Genomic DNA, 20,039 nt, shown 5'->3' on the forward strand with positions numbered 1-20,039 from the left:
ACTTCGTGATAAAGGAATTTAGGTGTGCATGATGAATATACAGCGCAACACAAAGACTAGGGACTGGAACAGTAAAAGATACGCATGGGCGCTAACTATCAGCTGAATTTTATTTCTGAAGCACAAGCATTGTGAAAATTTTGCACTCATAAACGATGTCCCGCTCAATATGCTTTTGCCCAGAGTTGTTGGGTACGAGGTGGAATTTATGGGCTGCTAGAGCAATTTAGTAACGTTGGCATATTTTGAACTCTGTGCGATGAGGTAGGCTCTACTCCTTAAGCAATTACCGTCCTTGCTGTCCTCACAGCGTGCAAGAACGACTCGGACTGCGGTCTGTGGATCAACATGGAATGCGGTCGCGTGAAGCCTGGCTCAGTCGACAAGGCGTGCCGCTGCGCCAACAACACGGCCAAGCTTCAAGGCTCCTGCAATCCGTTAAGTGAGGCTCATTTCCCTCTCCTAACCGAAGTACGAAGATATGCTCTATGATGAGTCGGGGAAGGCCAGAAGTGGCAGGTCGCTCTTGCGAAGAAGGAGCGCGCGATATTTGAGGGATTTTTGACGTATAGTTCCATGACGTCACTCCCACTAGCACCTCCTCGCATTCCTCAACTCCATAAGGGTCGCACGGGTAACTAAGACCAGCTTGAACGAGGAACAGGTAACCAACGTTCTCAGTGACCCAGAAGGAACAGCAAAGGTGACCTTGGCGCACACATCATTAATCCTGAGCGTTAGGGAGCTATTAATGTGAAAACATGAGTTTACAACACCACCAGACGCAACGAAATGTTAAGCACTACACTTGCATCACATTTTGAATCAACATAAGAATAGTACAGGCCATTTGTTACTTAACTAAGCCACAAAGTAAAACTCTCAGTCACTATTCTAGGGGATTGTTCCCCCGCAAGGCGAACAGACCGTTTGCTTTGGTCACGTAAACTTAGACCGCTTACAATTCACGTGCTGAACTTAGCACTCTGTACACTGGATTTGCCTTATCTTCTTCCCCTCCGTTTCGTTTACGTCACTAGCGGTGAAGGCTTTAAGACGTATACGAGACTGCGACAGGTTAAAAGTCCATAGAGGTTGCAACATGGTGATGGCGTTTGAGCGCTAAGCAAGGGTTCGCAGGTTTCGTCCTGGACGCGGCTGTCAGTGTTTCTTAGGAGGAAAAATACTACAGCGCGCGCCTGCTTACGACGTCAGTGAGCACTAAAGGCCTCTAGGTTTCCAACTCTTCTGAAGGTTTGCACTACAGCGTCTCTTATACCAAGCGTAAAAAAGCATTAGCATTCGACGATGGTTGAATGAAATAAAAACTGCCGACTGCACCGTGAGATGCCCGTGTGTTTACTGTTGTTGTTTAAAACCTGACCGGGCGGTACCCATCCCCTAGCGATAGCACAGGCCGGTTGGCGGAAGTTATTTCTACAAAGAAGAGGGGTCCATGTCAATCAATCAGCGATGACTACCGTGGTATAAATGAGAGTGTCATGTTTGGGCATTTTCAATAATGCCACATTCTTCTATCAGGACAGACGACTGCGCGACTGTTTGTCTGCCCCTCAAGACTGGATGCAAATGTAAAAAGGATGATCTTTGAGTATCAACTAACTTATGCACCTCGTGCTGTTGAACGCAAAGATTTACTCCAGTCAAAACCTTCTAAAGCTGAAGCACTGGCGGTTAACGGTGCCCTTTCGGCAATTGCAGCAACGAACTTCTGAAAGACCTGCCATTGATTACTCTGTTGCGCAGGCATCGCCGTAACAAGATCAAAACTGGCCACTGACGTCACCAAGTCACCAGCAGTAGCAGTAACTTAGATCGCCGTCACATTTGTCGGATATTTTACTGAATACTAAACTAGGCATGGAGCTTGGGCGAGTTGGCAATTCATTGAGAATACAACGTGATTTGAATCAGGAACGGAGTGAGATAGACGAGGACGAGCTGACTTACAACTGAAATTTATTGCTGAGCCCGCGTCTTGCGCCGTCCCGGTATTACTCACTGAATGCTAGAGTTGCATACTGGAGTAAAGTGTGCGCATTCACTGTCCACAGAGAAACAAGCGTTGAATTAATTGCCTAGAATTACTCTCTGGCTTCGCAAAATGGCTGCGCAGTATAAGTGGAGCACAACATTTTTTACAAGACCAGCAGGCCGAGTTGACCTTGTTCGAAACAATGCTGGCACGTTTACACAGGGGGCACCAGCAGCGCTATTCAGTGGTGACGGTGGAACATTCATCCAGAAAATCATGATATGCCGGGAATTTTAAGAACGCGACTTCACGAATGTCATCCAGCGAGAATTTTTTGTAGCGAAAGCTACATTGGCCACAAACTTGCGATTTCGCTGTGGCGGCGCCCCGAGGAGGCACGGAGATCGACCTTGAGCCGTTTCCTAGCAACCGCCGCAGCTGGCGAACGCCGCGCGCTCGTCGCGCCATCTGGAATGACGTCACACCGCGCGCCTCACCGCGGAGCCCCCGCCTCCGTTTGGTATGACGTCACACCGCGCGCCTCGTCGCAGCGCCCGCCTCCGCTCGCTTCGCCAGCTGTGTCGCATGCAAGATAACATGTCGGAGGATTGTAACAACAACACAGCTATACGACCAGACTAACCTGGACTTGCAATCAAGATTAACCAAGGCTATGCCATACCTTTCGCTACGCATGTCCTGGCACAGCCGAGCTAAGCCACTGCCAATTTTTTTAACGTGCTTCGTGTAAGCCGGCTTATCTGCAGTCCCAGCTTGATTTTCAACGTCTTCGCGCTTATCTTTCTCCTCTTGGTCCTTTTGCCCACTCTCGAAAGTCGGCGCTCCCGCGCTGGCCCTACCACCGCGCTGCCGGTGTTCGCGAGAATGCTTTTGGAGGCGGAGCTCCCTAATGCGAAGGCGCGACACGGCCACCTGACCAGCCAGCTGTGTGACGTCTGAAAGAATCTGACACCAACAGCCTTTACTAATCTTATATACCGGGTGTTTCAGCGAACACTTCCAAAAATTCTCATAAATAGAATTTTCTTGGTAAAGATATGGCTTTTGCCGCATAGTATTACCAATGTTGGCGGACACCATAAAACCGGTGAATCATATTAGGTAGTAAACTGGTTTACTAATTGGTCATTAGTAATAGCCATATCAGTTTTTAGAATTTCGAAAATGCGATTATCATCACGGCTGTGGCTCGACAAAGTTTGGCTGCATCGTGCGAAAAATACATGCGCTATCGAAAGCATGCAGGCAAAGCATCCCTCCAGTGCACGTAGCTAGTCGAAAAAGCCAAATTTTGTCGAGCCACAGCGCCGAGGAAGATCGCATTTTCGAAATTCTAAAAACTGATATGGCCATTACTAACAACCGGCTACAAATATCTAATTGCAACTAGGCGCCTAACTGTAATAGTTAAAAAATTAATTATTAAAAATTAGTGAACCAGTTTACTACCTAATACGATGCACCGGTTTTCTGGTGTCCGCCAACATTGATAATACTATGCTGCAAAAGCCATATCTTTACCAAGAGAATTCTACTTATGAGAATTTTTGAAAGTGTTCGCTGAAACAGCCGGTTTATGTCCACGCGTTACATGGCGGAAGGCGCGAGTTTAAAAAGTAGTCGAAACGGGCACGCCAGCTTTCGAGCGCGATTGCAGACGCTCTGCTGCATCGGTAATACTAATTTTTGTCCAACATCACTCATCGTGACCATTCCCCGCATTAAGCCGTTTTATGTTTGTTTGGTAATCTAAACCTTACCTTGTGGCAGCCTGCCAAACGGCCTACTGTGCAATGCGCAACATGCCTAGGTGTACGTGTGTGTGTGCGTGTGTGTGGGGGGGGGGGGCATATACAGCCCTCCCTCTCGTGGCATTATGCTCAGAGGGGCAGGCGTCGGTTTAGTTATTTTTATTTATTATTATTTTATTTTGAACATACTGCAGGCTGAGCGCCCAAGCAGGAGTGGTATACATTTACATAAAATTCAAAAAAGCATGATAGCAAAAGTTACAAAACACATCAACACATTGACTAGACAAGTTGCGGAAGGTTGCTCGTTTGCTTCGGTAGAGGGACCTGGGTCTCACAAGTCCTGCCGATGGCAGCACTATCATATCATCGGCATTGCAGCGCCTTGGCGCCTTGCTTAACCGCTGCACGACTCCCCCAGGAGTAGTATGAGTATTCCCTGGGGTCTACGAAGTCAAAGTAGAGGATAGCCTATTCCGCATATATATTCATCAACCCATTATCTCTATCTGAACTTCTCTCCGTGAACAATGAATCCGAACGCAGGAATTGAAGTGAGAATTGAAATGCTAGAGGATCTACTTTGCATGTCGCATAATTACGCAAATGGACCGTCAGGATATACGTATCGAAAGCTAAGGCGCGCTGTTCCTCTGTTTCCTGGACGATTCGCTTCCTCTTGATCTCGTTCCGATGTGGATTCCAGGCCTCCTTCTGCTTAGCAGACTTGTCGCTGTCCATACTGCCGCCTCAGCCACGGTTGCGGCGCACGCGAGCTCTCCTTTTTCAATCCTCCGATATGTTATTAGGAACGCGAGACAGCTGACGAAGCGAGCGGAGGCGAGCGCAACGAAAAGGCACGCGGTGTGACCTCATACCAAACGGCGGCCGCGGCTCGGCGGCAAGGCGCGTGGTGTGACGTCATGCCAGATGGCGCGACGAGCGCGCGGCGTCCGCCAGCAGCGGCGGTTGCTAGGCAACGGCTCACGGTCAGTCTCTGTGCCTCCTCGGAGCACCGCCACAGCGAAATCGTAAGTTCGTGGCCAGTGTAGCTTTCGCTACAAAAGGGAATTAGCGCGATAGCACAATGCTTTCAATGGCACATTTCAAGTGAACGAGATAGGTGATGGTCGCCACTTCCGAAGGAAATGCAAATCGACCTTCCGCTAGTGGCTAATATTTATAGCACTCTGAAGAACCCTAGCCCTGCGATGGCCATTACCAGAAAATGGCGGCATTTCTGCAGCCGACTTGGGTCCATGTCCGTACGGTCGCTGCCGCACCGAGTACTCCGAGTGCAACACCGCCACCTCGCTCTGCCAGTGCAGAAAGGGCTACGTGCAGCGTGTGTATGGCGTCAAGTGGATCTGCGAAAAGGAAGGCGAGTATACCGTCGACACTGCCAGTGTCGTACTCTGCAGGGTCTCTCACATTAGACTACACAGGTGTTAAAAATAGGCTTTTTCAGTTAGAAGAGTTCTTTTTTTTTCGGCATAGCTTTTTCAGCAGTGTGCTACATCAGAACGCAGCTGAGACGGGCTAACTAGCAGGCTGATTAACTAATATTGAATAGTTAACTTTCTAAATATTACCATTAGTATCCTTAATTATTGAGATGTGTGCTGCCCACTGTAGGTAATATCCCTATCAATTTTTAGAATTTCGAAAAAGTTCTAAAAATTTTCGCCTCATAAAAAAGGAACTAACTCGCACGCCTACAGATAACGAGGGCGCCTTATCAAATGTCTCGACCCCAGATGCGGTCGGTAGATGGCATAACGGTGCAATTTTCGCGAGCTCAACCTCTGTCCGCGTATTGTGCACCACTTTCCTTCCCGACAGTACATGGTCAGGGCATGTAGTGCGAAGGGTACGCAACCAGCGGCTCCTTAATTAACGAGGGGGGGGGGGGGTTTCATAAGGAGGCATAAGCGTGAGCAGGGGATGGTGTGCACTGGAGCGGGCGGATGAAGTATGTAGAGACGCAGTGGCCACATCTGGCGATGAAAAGAATTAGATGTCTTTAAAAGGGATATTTGTCCTGCACTGGACGTAGGTATGCCGATGGTAAGGATAATTATTTTGGTTGTGGTGATGATGTTGTCTAGGATACAGTGTACCTTCCGTCTGCGCAGAGACCGAACAGGCGGAGCGGGCGTGTCAGGACCCCAGCGTGTGCTTCACTGGCGAGATTTGCGAAGACAACTTGTGCAGGTGCCCCAAGGGTCAGGAGCTTGAAAACGTCAAGTGTGTCGGTGAGCAACTGAGCCCTGCATCTCTGGCTCATGTGACGATATACTGCCGCCATGCACTCTGAACACCAATACGTCTGTATGGTAGTATAAAGGTAGCCTTTATGAGAGAGTACAGTTAAGGGCAGCTCACTCTTTCTGTTCTTTTCTGTTTAGAGTGTTGCTCGGCGGCGGAAGTGTGTAATGCACTCTAACGTTTCACGTACTTTCACTTTCGGGGTTTCCTTTTCACGAAACAGCCACGAGAAATGTACAGGCGCGTACAAAAGTAAACGGAGCACGCAACTGTCTTCTAATATTTTTCACGCGTCACCTAATTGACATTTCCAGCAGTGGTACGCGCATGCTGGTAGCGGAGGTTGGTGGGCTTCCTTGTAGACAAACAACGCTTCTTCATTACCAATGGAGAAAGCGTGATTGCAATTCGAACGGAATAGCGTGCTCCGTTTACTTATGGCCGCTCCTGTACATGGTGTGCCAGCTAACTTCAGCCAGGGTGTAAAAAAATATGCCGCGGCACTCTAAGACGATACGACCAAATGCATGTTTGTGGCTATCGTATGAATCAAGTAGCATTATTTTTGTATTGTTTTTAATTACGTTATTACTTAATCCCTTCACTACGGCGTCTCTCATAGCCTGAGTCGCTTTGGGACGTTAAGCCCCCATAAACCAAACTAACCCAAACCTTTTAACAAACTGCCGCCACGGTGGCTCAGTGGTTATGGCACTCGGCTGCTGACCCGAGAGAAGCGGGTTCAATCCCGACCGCATCGGTCTAATTTCAATGTAGGCGAAATTCTAGAGGCCTGCATACTGTGTAATGTCAGTGCAGGTTAAAGAACACCAAGTGGTCCAAATTTTCGGAGCCCTTCAATGCGGCGTCTCTCATAGCCTGGGTCGCTTTGGAACGTTTAACGGACTTGGCAAACAACGAAGAGAAGCAAGAAATTCCAATGAGAGAGTTGTAGAACTGTCCGCAATCGGACCCATTTAACTAGTTCCAACTTTCCATCTTTACATATTAGCTTGTTTTCGCTCACTGCAGATGCCCAGGAAACACACAAAAAAAATGCACCACGTGACATGTCCGCTTGCATGCCACGATTGCAGCGCTCTCAAATGTTCCACTTACATACGAACAGCTCATTTGGCCGGTGGTGCAACCGCTTAAAAGGTGACATAGCTGCGATGCAGTCACTGGCTGCGCGATAACGCAGGGGCAAGCGATAAGGGCTGTGCTTGCTTATAGCTATCATTGGCCGCCGCCAGCAAAGCATACAGTTGGCGTTAATCGCACTGCCAGCTGCTGCGTCGCTGTCCTGTCAGCACAGCGGGCTAAATGATCTGTTCGTTCCTATGTGTTGGTTTTACAGTGTATCAGAACGGGCATTTCTTACCTACTCCTAAATGCTACATAATTATTCTCTCCCTGTTCATACTTCTATACTGCCACTTTGTAACACAAGTAGATTTAGCTGCAAAAAGCAGGCTATTGCTTCTTGAACTATTGTACACTGTTTCCTTCAACATTTCGCTCTTTCTTGCATTGAATTCACGCACCCGTCATGCCCCACCGCATGTTTACAATTTTATTGCCGGTGTACCTAAAGATTATGCCTGGGCAGCTTTTCTGTTTTGTTTTATTGCTAAGGCAATACTACTTGCACTTTGACGCCTTCGCCGTGCCGCGGCGGTGAACACCATTGACCTTCATTTGACCTTGATTGCATTAGATTCGATTAGATTGGATTGGATTAGACTGGATTGGACTGGACTGGATTATATTGGATTAGATTAAATTAGATTAGATTAGCATACATTAGATTAGATTGGATTGGATTGGAGTGGAATGGATTGGATATCATTGGATTGGATTGGATTGGACTGTGTAACCGATGCATCACCACAAGTCTAACCACAAGCGCCACCACCAGCTACACTACCAGCTGAACCATGGCGTAGAGACGGATATTGCTTTCGCAATTGCCGGGCTTAACCAAGCTAAGCCACAGCGAATTTTTTTTCAGACTCTTCATACAATATTTCCTCTGTGCTTCGCGAATTTCAACGGACAACCAACTCAAAATTTCCTGTGCGGCTTAATTTCTTGCTTTCCGGTGCGCGCCACGCCAAGAGCCTATCTGCCAACCGTACTGTATCTCACCTCGTCTTTTAGCACATCTGATCTGACCTTCACTTCCACATGAATGTGCAGTCCCGCAAGGCTCAATTTTAGTTCCTCTTCTTTTCAACCTTTATGTTAACGATGCTCATTATGTTATCGCGACTTCTCAACTGTATCAATATGCTGACGATACGTTGCTTATTTCAAATGATGTGGACTGTATCACTGCAGTTTCCAAGCTCCAAGATGATGCTATTAAAATATCCGATTGGTGTGAATCCAATTTAATACAAATTAATCCAGCTAAAGCGAAGCTGGTTTGCTTCCACAACCCTCACAGAACAGTGCCGTCGGACTGCTCAGTTCTTCTTCATGCATCTGATTGTTCACCTTGTTGTTGTTCTCCTGTTACATGTGTTCCTTGTGTGAAATATCTCGGCATTCATACTAATAGTGACTTATCTTGGAATACACACATGGCATACGTGTGTAAAAGACTTCGTAGCGTAGCATGCCTACTCTACAACATTAAGCAGTTCATGCCTTTTTCAGTTAGAAAGCTTATAGCGCATGCCCTTGGCTATAGCGTGTTAAGGTATGGTATCTGCTGTTTCCATAACTCTTCCGGCACGTGGAAAAGCAGAGTGAATAGCCTCCTGAAAAACATAGCTAAAAGTGCCCTTTATAAACCCGATAAGCAACGACTGGAAAGTGTGTTTAAAGCCACGAAACTCCTCACATTTGACAATCTGTTATAGCTTATAGCGCATGCCCTTGGCTATAGCGTGTTAAGGTATGGTATCTGCTGTTTCCATAACTGCTCCGGCACGTGGAAAAGCAGAGTGAATGGCCTCCTTAAAAACATAGCTAAAAGTGTCCTTTATAAACCCGATAAGCAACGACTGGAAAGTGTGGTTAAAGCCACGAAACTCCTCACATTTGACAATCTGTTATAGCTTATAGCGCATGCCCTTGGCTATAGCGTGTTAAGGTATGGTATCTGCTGTTTCCATAACTGTTCCGGCACGTGGAAAAGCAGAGTGAATGGCCTCCTTAAAAACATAGCTAAAAGTGTCCTTTATAAACCCGATAAGCAACGACTGGAAAGTGTGGTTAAAGCCACGAAACTCCCCACATTTGACAATCTGTTATAGCTTATAGCGCATGCCCTTGGCTATGGCGTGTTAAGGTATGGTCTTTAGCAAGGTGTGTTGCTGGGCGAGTTGGTTGGGGAACATCTTGAGAACAAACAGCGCTTACAGACAAAGGACCAGAACAAGAAGGACAGCGCAGTTGTGTGTCCTTCTTGTTCTGGTCTTTTGTCTGTAAGCGCTGTTTGTTCTCAATAAGGTATGGTATCTGCTGTTTCCATAACTCTTCCGGCACGTGGAAAAGCAGAGTGAATAGCCTCCTGAAAAACATAGCTAAAAGTGTCCCTTATAAACCCGATAAGCAACGACTGGAAAGTGTGTTTAAAGCCACGAAACTCCTCACATTTGACAATCTGTTATAGCTTATAGCGCATGCCCTTGGCTATAGCGTGTTAAGGTATAGTATCTGCTGTTTCCATAACTGTTCCGGCACGTGGAAAAGCAGAGTGAATGGCCTCCTTAAAAACATAGCTAAAAGTGTCCTTTATAAACCCGATAAGCAACGACTGGAAAGTGTGGTTAAAGCCACGAAACTCCCCACATTTGACAATCTGTTATAGCTTATAGCACATGCCCTTAGCTATAGCGTGTTAAGGTATGGTATCTGCTGTTTCCATAACTCTTCCGGCACGTGGAAAAGCAGAGTGAATAGCCTCCTGAAAAACATAGCTAAAAGTGTCCTTTATAAACCCGATAAGCAACGACTGGAAAGTGTGGTTAAAGCCACGAAACTCCCCACATTTGACAATCTGTTATAGCTTATAGCGAATGCCCTTGGCTATAGCGTGTTAAGGTATGGTATCTGCTGTTTCCATAACTCTTCCGGCACGTGGAAAAGCAGAGTCAATAGCCTCCTGAAAAACATAGCTAAAAGTGTCCTTTATAAACCCGATAAGCAACGACTGGAAAGTGTGTTTAAAGCCACGAAACTCTTCACATTTGACAATCTGTTATAGCTTATAGCGCATTCCCTTGGCTATAGCGTGTTAAGGTATGGTATCTGCTGTTTCCATGACTGTTCTGGCACGTGGGAAAGCAGAGTGAATGGCCTCCTTAAAAACATAGCTAAAAGTGTCCTTTATAAACCCGATAAGCAACGACTGGAAAGTGTGTTTAAAGCCACGAAACTCTTCACATTTGACAATCTGTTATAGCTTATAGCGCATTCCCTTGGCTATAGCGTGTTAAGGTATGGTATCTGCTGTTTCCATGACTGTTCTGGCACGTGGGAAAGCAGAGTGAATGGCCTCCTTAAAAACATAGCTAAAAGTGTCCTTTATAAACCCGATAAGCAACGACTGGAAAGTGTGTTTAAAGCCACGAAACTCTTCACATTTGACAATCTGTTATAGCTTATAGCGCATTCCCTTGGCTATAGCGTGTTAAGGTATGGTATCTGCTGTTTCCATAACTGTTCCGGCACGTGGGAAAGCAGAGTGAATGGCCTCCTTAAAAACATAGCTAAAAGTGTCCTTTATAAACCCGATAAGCAACGACTGGAAAGTGTGTTTAAAGCCACGAAACTCCCCACATTTGACAATCTGTTATAGCTTATAGCGCATGCCCTTGGCTATAGCGTGTTAAGGTATGGTATCTGCTGTTTCCATGACTGTTCTGGCACGTGGGAAAGCAGAGTGAATGGCCTCCTTAAAAACATAGCTAAAAGTGTCCTTTATAAACCCGATAAGCAACGACTGGAAAGTGTGTTTAAAGCCACGAAACTCTTCACATTTGACAATCTGTTATAGCTTATAGCGCATTCCCTTGGCTATAGCGTGTTAAGGTATGGTATCTGCTGTTTCCATAACTGTTCCGGCACGTGGGAAAGCAGAGTGAATGGCCTCCTTAAAAACATAGCTAAAAGTGTCCTTTATAAACCCGATAAGCAACGACTGGAAAGTGTGTTTAAAGCCACGAAACTCCCCACATTTGACAATCTGTTATAGCTTATAGCGCATGCCCTTGGCTATAGCGTGTTAAGGTATGGTATCTGCTGTTTCCATGACTGTTCTGGCACGTGGGAAAGCAGAGTGAATGGCCTCCTTAAAAACATAGCTAAAAGTGTCCTTTATAAACCCGATAAGCAACGACTGGAAAGTGTGGTTAAAGCCACGAAACTCCCCACATTTGACAATCTGTTATAGCTTATAGCGCATGCCCTTGGCTATAGCGTGTTAAGTTATGGTATGTGCTGTTTCCATAACTGTTCTGGCACGTGGAAAAGCAGAGTGAATAGCCTCCTGAAAAACATAGCTAAAAGTGTCCTTTATAAACCCGATAAGCAACGACTGGAAAGTGTGGTTAAAGCCACGAAACTCCCGACATTTGACAATCTGTTATAGCTTATAGCGCATGCCCTTGGCTATAGCGTGTTAAGGTATGGTATCTGCTGTTTCCATAACTCTTCCGGCACGTGGAAAAGCAGAGTGAATGGCCTCCTTAAAAACATAGCTAAAAGTGTCCTTTATAAACCCGATAAGCAACGACTGGAAAGTGTGTTTAAAGCCACGAAACTCTTCACATTTGACAATCTGTTATAGCTTATAGCGCATTCCCTTGGCTATAGCGTGTTAAGGTATGGTATCTGCTGTTTCCATGACTGTTCTGGCACGTGGGAAAGCAGAGTGAATGGCCTCCTTAAAAACATAGCTAAAAGTGTCCTTTATAAACCCGATAAGCAACGACTGGAAAGTGTGTTTAAAGCCACGAAACTCTTCACATTTGACAATCTGTTATAGCTTATAGCGCATTCCCTTGGCTATAGCGTGTTAAGGTATGGTATCTGCTGTTTCCATAACTGTTCCGGCACGTGGGAAAGCAGAGTGAATGGCCTCCTTAAAAACATAGCTAAAAGTGTCCTTTATAAACCCGATAAGCAACGACTGGAAAGTGTGTTTAAAGCCACGAAACTCCCCACATTTGACAATCTGTTATAGCTTATAGCGCATGCCCTTGGCTATAGCGTGTTAAGGTATGGTATCTGCTGTTTCCATGACTGTTCTGGCACGTGGGAAAGCAGAGTGAATGGCCTCCTTAAAAACATAGCTAAAAGTGTCCTTTATAAACCCGATAAGCAACGACTGGAAAGTGTGTTTAAAGCCACGAAACTCTTCACATTTGACAATCTGTTATAGCTTATAGCGCATTCCCTTGGCTATAGCGTGTTAAGGTATGGTATCTGCTGTTTCCATAACTGTTCCGGCACGTGGGAAAGCAGAGTGAATGGCCTCCTTAAAAACATAGCTAAAAGTGTCCTTTATAAACCCGATAAGCAACGACTGGAAAGTGTGTTTAAAGCCACGAAACTCCCCACATTTGACAATCTGTTATAGCTTATAGCGCATGCCCTTGGCTATAGCGTGTTAAGGTATGGTATCTGCTGTTTCCATGACTGTTCTGGCACGTGGGAAAGCAGAGTGAATGGCCTCCTTAAAAACATAGCTAAAAGTGTCCTTTATAAACCCGATAAGCAACGACTGGAAAGTGTGGTTAAAGCCACGAAACTCCCCACATTTGACAATCTGTTATAGCTTATAGCGCATGCCCTTGGCTATAGCGTGTTAAGTTATGGTATGTGCTGTTTCCATAACTGTTCTGGCACGTGGAAAAGCAGAGTGAATAGCCTCCTGAAAAACATAGCTAAAAGTGTCCTTTATAAACCCGATAAGCAACGACTGGAAAGTGTGGTTAAAGCCACGAAACTCCCGACATTTGACAATCTGTTATAGCTTATAGCGCATGCCCTTGGCTATAGCGTGTTAAGGTATGGTATCTGCTGTTTCCATAACTCTTCCGGCACGTGGAAAAGCAGAGTGAATGGCCTCCTTAAAAACATAGCTAAAAGTGTCCTTTATAAACCCGATAAGCAACGACTGGAAAGTGTGGTTAAAGCCACGAAACTCTTCACATTTGACAATCTGTTATAGCTTATAGCGCATTCCCTTGGCTATAGCGTGTTAAGGTATGGTATCTGCTGTTTCCATGACTGTTCTGGCACGTGGGAAAGCAGAGTGAATGGCCTCCTTAAAAACATAGCTAAAAGTGTCCTTTTTAAACCCGATAAGCAACGACTGGAAAGTGTGTTTAAAGCCACGAAACTCTTCACATTTGACAATCTGTTATAGCTTATAGCGCATTCCCTTGGCTATAGCGTGTTAAGGTATGGTATCTGCTGTTTCCATAACTGTTCCGGCACGTGGGAAAGCAGAGTGAATGGCCTCCTTAAAAACATAGCTAAAAGTGTCCTTTATAAACCCGATAAGCAACGACTGGAAAGTGTGTTTAAAGCCACGAAACTCCCCACATTTGACAATCTGTTATAGCTTATAGCGCATGCCCTTGGCTATAGCGTGTTAAGGTATGGTATCTGCTGTTTCCATGACTGTTCTGGCACGTGGGAAAGCAGAGTGAATGGCCTCCTTAAAAACATAGCTAAAAGTGTCCTTTATAAACCCGATAAGCAACGACTGGAAAGTGTGGTTAAAGCCACGAAACTCCCCACATTTGACAATCTGTTATAGCTTATAGCGCATGCCCTTGGCTATAGCGTGTTAAGTTATGGTATCTGCTGTTTCCATAACTGTTCTGGCACGTGGAAAAGCAGAGTGAATAGCCTCCTGAAAAACATAGCTAAAAGTGTCCTTTATAAACCCGATAAGCAACGACTGGAAAGTGTGGTTAAAGCCACGAAACTCTTCACATTTGACAATCTGTTATAGCTTATAGCGCATTCCCTTGGCTATAGCGTGTTAAGGTATGGTATCTGCTGTTTCCATAACTCTTCCGGCACGTGGAAAAGCAGAGTGAATGGCCTCCTTAAAAACATAGCTAAAAGTGTCCTTTATAAACCCGATAAGCAACGACTGGAAATTGTGGTTAAAGCCACGAAACTCCCCACATTTGACAATCTGTTATAGCTTATAGCGAATGCCCTTGGCTATAGCGTGTTAAGGTATGGTATCTGCTGTTTCCATAACTCTTCCGGCACGTGGAAAAGCAGAGTGAATAGCATCCTGAAAAACATAGCTAAAAGTGTCCTTTATAAACCCGATAAGCAACGAATGGAAAGTGTGTTTAAAGCCACGAAACTCCTCACATTTGACAATCTGTTATAGCTTATAGCGCATGCCCTTGGCTATAGCGTGTTAAGGTATGGTATCTGCTGTTTCCATAACTCTTCCGGCACGTGGAAAAGCAGAGTGAATAGCCTCCGGAAAAACATAGCTAAAAGTGTCCTTTATAAACCCGATAAGCAACGACTGGAAAGTGTGGTTAAAGCAACGAAACTCCCCACATTTGACAATCTGTTATAGCTTATAGCGCATGCCCTTGGCTATAGCGTGTTAAGTTATGGTATCTGCTGTTTCCATAACTGTTCTGGCACGTGGAAAAGCAGAGTGAATAGCCTCCTGAAAAACATAGCTAAAAGTGTCCTTTATAAACCCGATAAGCAACGACTGGAAAGTGTGGTTAAAGCCACGAAACTCCCCACATTTGACAATCTGTTATAGCTTATAGCGCATGCCCTTGGCTATAGCGTGTTAAGTTATGGTATCTGCTGTTTCCATAACTGTTCTGGCACGTGGAAAAGCAGAGTGAATAGCCTCCGGAAAAACATAGCTAAAAGTGTCCTTTATAAACCCGATAAGCAACGACCGGAAAGTGTGTTTAAAGCCACGAAACTCCTCACATTTGACAATCTGTTATAGCTTATAGCGCATGCCCTTGGCTATAGCGTGTTAAGGTATGGTATCTGCTGTTTCCATAACTGTTCCGGCACGTGGGAAAGCAGAGTGAATGGCCTCCTTAAAAATATAGCTAAAAGTGTCCTTTATAAACCCGATAAGCAACGACTGGAAAGTGTGGTTAAAGCGACGAAACTCCCCACATTTGACAATATGTTATAGCTTATAGCGCATGCCCTTGGCTATAGCGTGTTAAGGTATGGTATCTGCTGTTTCCATAACTGTTCTGGCACGTGGAAAAGCAGAGTGAATAGCCTCCTGAAAAACATAGCTAAAAGTGTCCTTTATAAACCCGATAAGCAACGACCGGAAAGTGTGTTTAAAGCCACGAAACTCCTCACATTTGACAATCTGTTATAGCTTATAGCGCATGCCCTTGGCTATAGTGTGTTAAGGTATGGTATCTGCTGTTTCCATAACTGTTCTGGCACGTGGGAAAGCAGAGTGAATGGCCTCCTTAAAAACATAGCTAAAAGTGTCCTTTATAAACCCGATAAGCAACGACTGGAAAGTGTGGTTAAAGCCACGAAACTCCCCACATTTGACAATCTGTTATAGCTTATAGCGCATGCCCTTGGCTATAGCGTGTTAAGGTATGGTATCTGCTGTTTCCATAACTGTTCTGGCACGTGGAAAAGCACAGTGAATAGCCTCCTGAAAAACATAGCTAAAAGTGTCCTTTATAAACCCGATAAGCAACGACTGGAAAGTGTGTTTAAAGCCACGAAACTCCCCACATTTGACAATCTCTTTAAGCAAGTTGTAGTTTTAAAACAGTTTTGCTACAGCCCTTACAAAACTGAAACAATAAAACCCAAGCCTCTAAGACACATTCCGCGGTATGTTGCGCCAAGAGTCCGCACTCATTTAGGGAAGCAATGAGGCGCTATTACATTCCTTCTATCTTTAATGAGTTGCCAGAGTATGTATTCTCCTTAACTTCTCGCACAGAGCTAAGAAACGCAATATTATCGCTAGAAATGTAACGGTAAAGAGCATTTAAACTTTCTGCCTATTTTTTTTCTTCTTCCCTCCCCCTGAGCGAAATATTTTTTTTTATCTTCTTTTCGTTTCCTTGTTTTTTACACTGGTATCTATAATCAATTCATTCTTTATTTTAGTGCACAAGTTCAGTGCACGTGTACATAGGTATATATTCTTTTTTTGTGTGTTTCTTTCGCTGTTGTATAAATGTGCACTTGGATTGTCGCTGCTGCCCGGCGACACGCTACAAGCCCTCTTGTGGCTTTGGTGTGCCTGTACTAGAATGGTTTATGGTTTATGGGGTTTAAAAAAAAATTCGTAAACATTAGTCTCAGGATCATTACCTCCATACACATTCCTCGTATTACTTCATATCTGTCGTATACACATTGTGCTCTGTTTGGTTAATGCCGTGTCCCTGTTTCCTTTCGTCTTGAGATATTGATAATGTGACTTTCAGAACTATCTTCCTTCATTAATCTTCTTTTCAGGACTATTGAAGACTATCAGCGCATCTTTCCGTAATAACGGGCAACATCTGTGCAGCCATCAAGCGGCCCGAGGTGAAGACCAACCTGCGAGTATTCCTCTGGTTGTCCGCAGCCATGATGGCCCTGATCGTGGTGTTCCTGTCCTTCGGCTGCTGCCTCTATCTGCTGGCGCAGCGGGCGGAAAACGAGCAGAACGCCATAGCGCAGATGTTTGACGTCACCGAGGACTTCTCTATCAAAGGCAGCTCTTGACAGCGCTGCCGTGGACTACAGCTCACTCTCTGTGTCGTGATACCAGTATAGTTATCGCGTGTGTTTATGTACTCTTGATATCCGACAAGGAACTTTTTTTTAATTGATGACGTGCGTTCGCCCCAACGCTTTTAGCGGTCGTAGTTGTTTGACGCTGTGATTGCGTCCGACGTGCGACCTTTGTTCCGGATATTGTATAGACGAAGGCTCGCTAGTGTTTCTTTACATGGCTCTTCCTCTTAATCAGTTGCTAGTGGTTACGCTGTTAACATGCGCTTGACAACGAATATCTATTATTTTCTAGCTGTATAATTTCGCTGTTTTAGTTCACTGCAGCGCATTGAATTCCTTGCGTTTTGAGTGTGTTACCTTATTTCTTTGTAATGTTTATCCGCGTGTGGCTAATCGTAGGTACGAGTCCATTCATACTTTGCTGTGGAGAAAAGCGTCTAATGGGGTCATCCGCGAAATAAGGCGTTTTCGCATCAGGTTAATTTGTGTGCATGCCATGCGCTGTTGTCATGCTCTTGTTGTATTTCGAGCACCGAGCCAGATTTCGAGGCATTGTTCGTGTCCTTGTTGACAGCTGACTTCCTTAAGGGCTTTTAATTAAAACACCTCTGTAATGGCACACGCCGCTGGGCGCCAAGAATACTTCCAAGACTCGCAGTTTTGAAATAGCGTCAACATAAATGATCGACAGACGTGGACGCGTGAGGGTCATTAACACATTGAAATGCAATGTTTGAATCTGAAGCTATTGAATGAGGACATTTTTTTCTCGTCATACATGTGACCAAGAAATACACCACCCGCGGTCGGCCCTACTTTTTTCTCTGAAACGGAGATTTAGTTTCAGATATCATCTTGTTATACTAGCTGTTGTATAAAGTATACAACAGCTGCATCTTACTGCTACTCACCTATGGGGCAGAAACGTGGAGGCTAACGAAGAGGGTTCAGCTCAAGTTAACTTTAACGCAGCGAGCTATGGAAAGAAAAATGATAGGTATAACGTTAAGAGATCAGAATCGGGAAGTGTGGGTGCGGGAACAAACGTGAGTTAATGCCATCCTAATCGAAATCAAGAGGAAGAAATGGTCTGGGGCAGGGCGTGCAATGCGAAGGCAAGATAACCGCTGTTCCTTAAGGGTAACGGAGTGGATTCGAAGAGAAGGCAAACGTAGCAGGGGGCGGCAAAAAGTTAGGTGGGCAGATTGTTTTAGAAGCTTGCGCTGATACGGTGGCTGCACCTGGCAAAGGGCAGAATTAAGAGAGACATGGGAGAGGCGTGTGCCGTGCAGCGGGCGTAGTCAGGCTAATCATGATCATCATCATCTTGTTAATATCCACGTCCGTCATTTGTTAGAAGCGCACTGAAACCTGGTACATCGCCACCCAGCCATGCTTTCTATTCTTCTGTGATTTGCCATCGCGAGCGCGTTATTGTTAAGAAGCCGAGTAACAAAAAAGGCGGCCTCGTTGTGACTGGCCGTCAGCGGAAGATACCTACAGAAGCAAGGAAATAACATTGAGCTGAGAAGATAATTTGGTGAACTTAGTTTTGAGGGGGTTTCCAGCCCTGGAACTCCTCACTGCAAGACGGGCACCCTACACATCGGCCAAGAAGGCTCGTTGGTTCAAGCTGAATAAAGGTTTAACTAATGAATGCGTTGTGGTCTTTGACTAATAGAAGTGTTTTAAAGAAATGTACTTATGCATACATGAGTAATTATCAGTATGATAATTAGGAATTTCGTACCAGAGTAGGCGATGCTAACAGGACCAAAGAGACACGCAATCTCTCTTCCTCTTATGATTTGAATTTTTTCTCTCAAAAATAAAATATATTGGCGCTTAGGACCATCCGGGTTGTGAGAATATGCAAAAGAACTTTCTGAAAATTTTCTGCCGTGTTCATTTTGCAGGCTTGTCGAGAGAAAGTGACAAAAGGCGCTAATTAATATTGCTCGCTGCAGTGCTTCCTTTTACTTGGACGAGCAGAGTCTAACATTGTGTGGAAGGTTTGGAAGCAGCTATTAATAAAGAGGTGGCGCTTGCATTTCGCCCAAATGAATCCTTGCTGACCAGTGCCATCTAGAAGCGCGTTTCACTTTTAGGGCTGTCCACTGTCGTACGGTGCGCGGTCCTCACCAGCCCTAGACTAAGCGCCGTGCCCTTCTCCGGCAGCTTTTCTCTCTCTCTCAATAACTGTTTTCCCCACCACCACTTAAGACAAATCTTGCAATATGCTTACAGCCCCGCAAGTAATTCAACGCCACCCATAAATGGCATTGCGTATGACGACAGTTGCGGGCTGAAACACACGAAGCTTCCTTTTCCTTGCTCTCATAACTCTTTCACTGTCCTATTGACAGAGCTGTGATGGATGGAAAAACTTTATTTTCGCCAGAGAGCATGTGTGGACGATTCCGTGTTAGATGGCCATCAACCCCACTCCACGGCCCATGGTCTGGACGACCGGGTCTGAGCTGGCCAACACGGCCTCCCACTGCTCGAGGGAAGGATCAGGCATAATGTCCGCCGGTGGCGGTGCTATGCTGCAGCTCCATAATATTTGGTCATATGTTGCCAATTCGTGACACCATTTGCACTCCGGCTGAATGTCCGGGTAGATTTTGCTCAACACGTATGGGTTGAAGAAACATCTAGACTGCAATCGTCGCCAGACGCACTCCTGCGCCTTCACCAATTGCTTGTTCGGGGGTGGGTAAATCCTCCGCTCAAGTCTGAAATGATTAGTAATGTCATGAAAGGATGCCAGCCCATCTCTCGTGGACCTTCCCGGGACGTCCGGCTCACCTACTCGGCTGACGAAACCTCGAGCATTCATGTGAGCCGTCTCGTTCCCAGGGTTCCCAGAGTGTGCAGGTACCCAGACAATTTCCGCCTCCGTAATCCCTCGCTCCGTGGCCCGATTCAGCAACCGCGCCGCTGTGACAGATATTCTGCCTCTTGCCAAATTTCGGGTGGCTGTTTTTGAATCGCTGAAGATCAGGTCAGCATTACTACTACTCATAGCTAGTGCTATCGCCGCTTCCTCTGCAGTTTCTGGGCAGCGGGTTTTCACAGAGCTCTATCTCGTTTCGTTTCGTTTATGGGGTTTAACGTCCCAAAGCGACTAAGGCTATGAGAGACGCCGTAGTGGAGGGCTCCGGAAATTTCGACCACCTGGTGTTCTTTAACGTGCACTGACATCACACAGTACACGGGCCTCTTGAATTTCTCCTCCAAAGAAATTCAACCGC

At 45.5% G+C, this 20,039-nt stretch overlaps 1 protein-coding gene across 1 annotated transcript; it reads left to right on the top strand.

Annotated features, from left to right (window-relative positions):
- The first annotated feature begins 348 nt into the window (after positions 1-348).
- Positions 349-17,175, top strand: LOC149347344 (uncharacterized). The gene is made up of 4 exons (XM_089585558.1): positions 349-442; positions 5,015-5,149; positions 5,904-6,023; positions 16,574-17,175. The coding sequence occupies exons 1-4, from the start codon at positions 349-351 to the stop codon at positions 16,768-16,770; spliced, it is 546 nt and encodes a 181-aa protein (XP_089441684.1). The 3' UTR covers positions 16,771-17,175.
- The last annotated feature ends 2,864 nt before the right edge of the window (positions 17,176-20,039 follow it).

This window comes from Amblyomma mixtum, chromosome 4 (assembly GCF_055824585.1).
Source record: "Amblyomma mixtum isolate Tamu chromosome 4, ASM5582458v1, whole genome shotgun sequence".
In the NCBI taxonomy this organism is placed as follows: domain Eukaryota; kingdom Metazoa; phylum Arthropoda; class Arachnida; order Ixodida; family Ixodidae; genus Amblyomma; species Amblyomma mixtum.

Excerpts from the sequence above, each read along its gene's own strand:
- LOC149347344 (XM_089585558.1), top strand. The coding sequence starts at position 349 with ATGGAATGCGGTCGCGTGAAGCCTGGCTCAGTCGACAAGGCGTGCCGC. Across the intron at positions 5,150-5,903 it reads GTGGATCTGCGAAAAGGAAG|AGACCGAACAGGCGGAGCGG; the intron begins GCGAGTATACCG and ends CCGTCTGCGCAG. Across the intron at positions 6,024-16,573 it reads TGAAAACGTCAAGTGTGTCG|CCATCAAGCGGCCCGAGGTG; the intron begins GTGAGCAACTGA and ends ACATCTGTGCAG.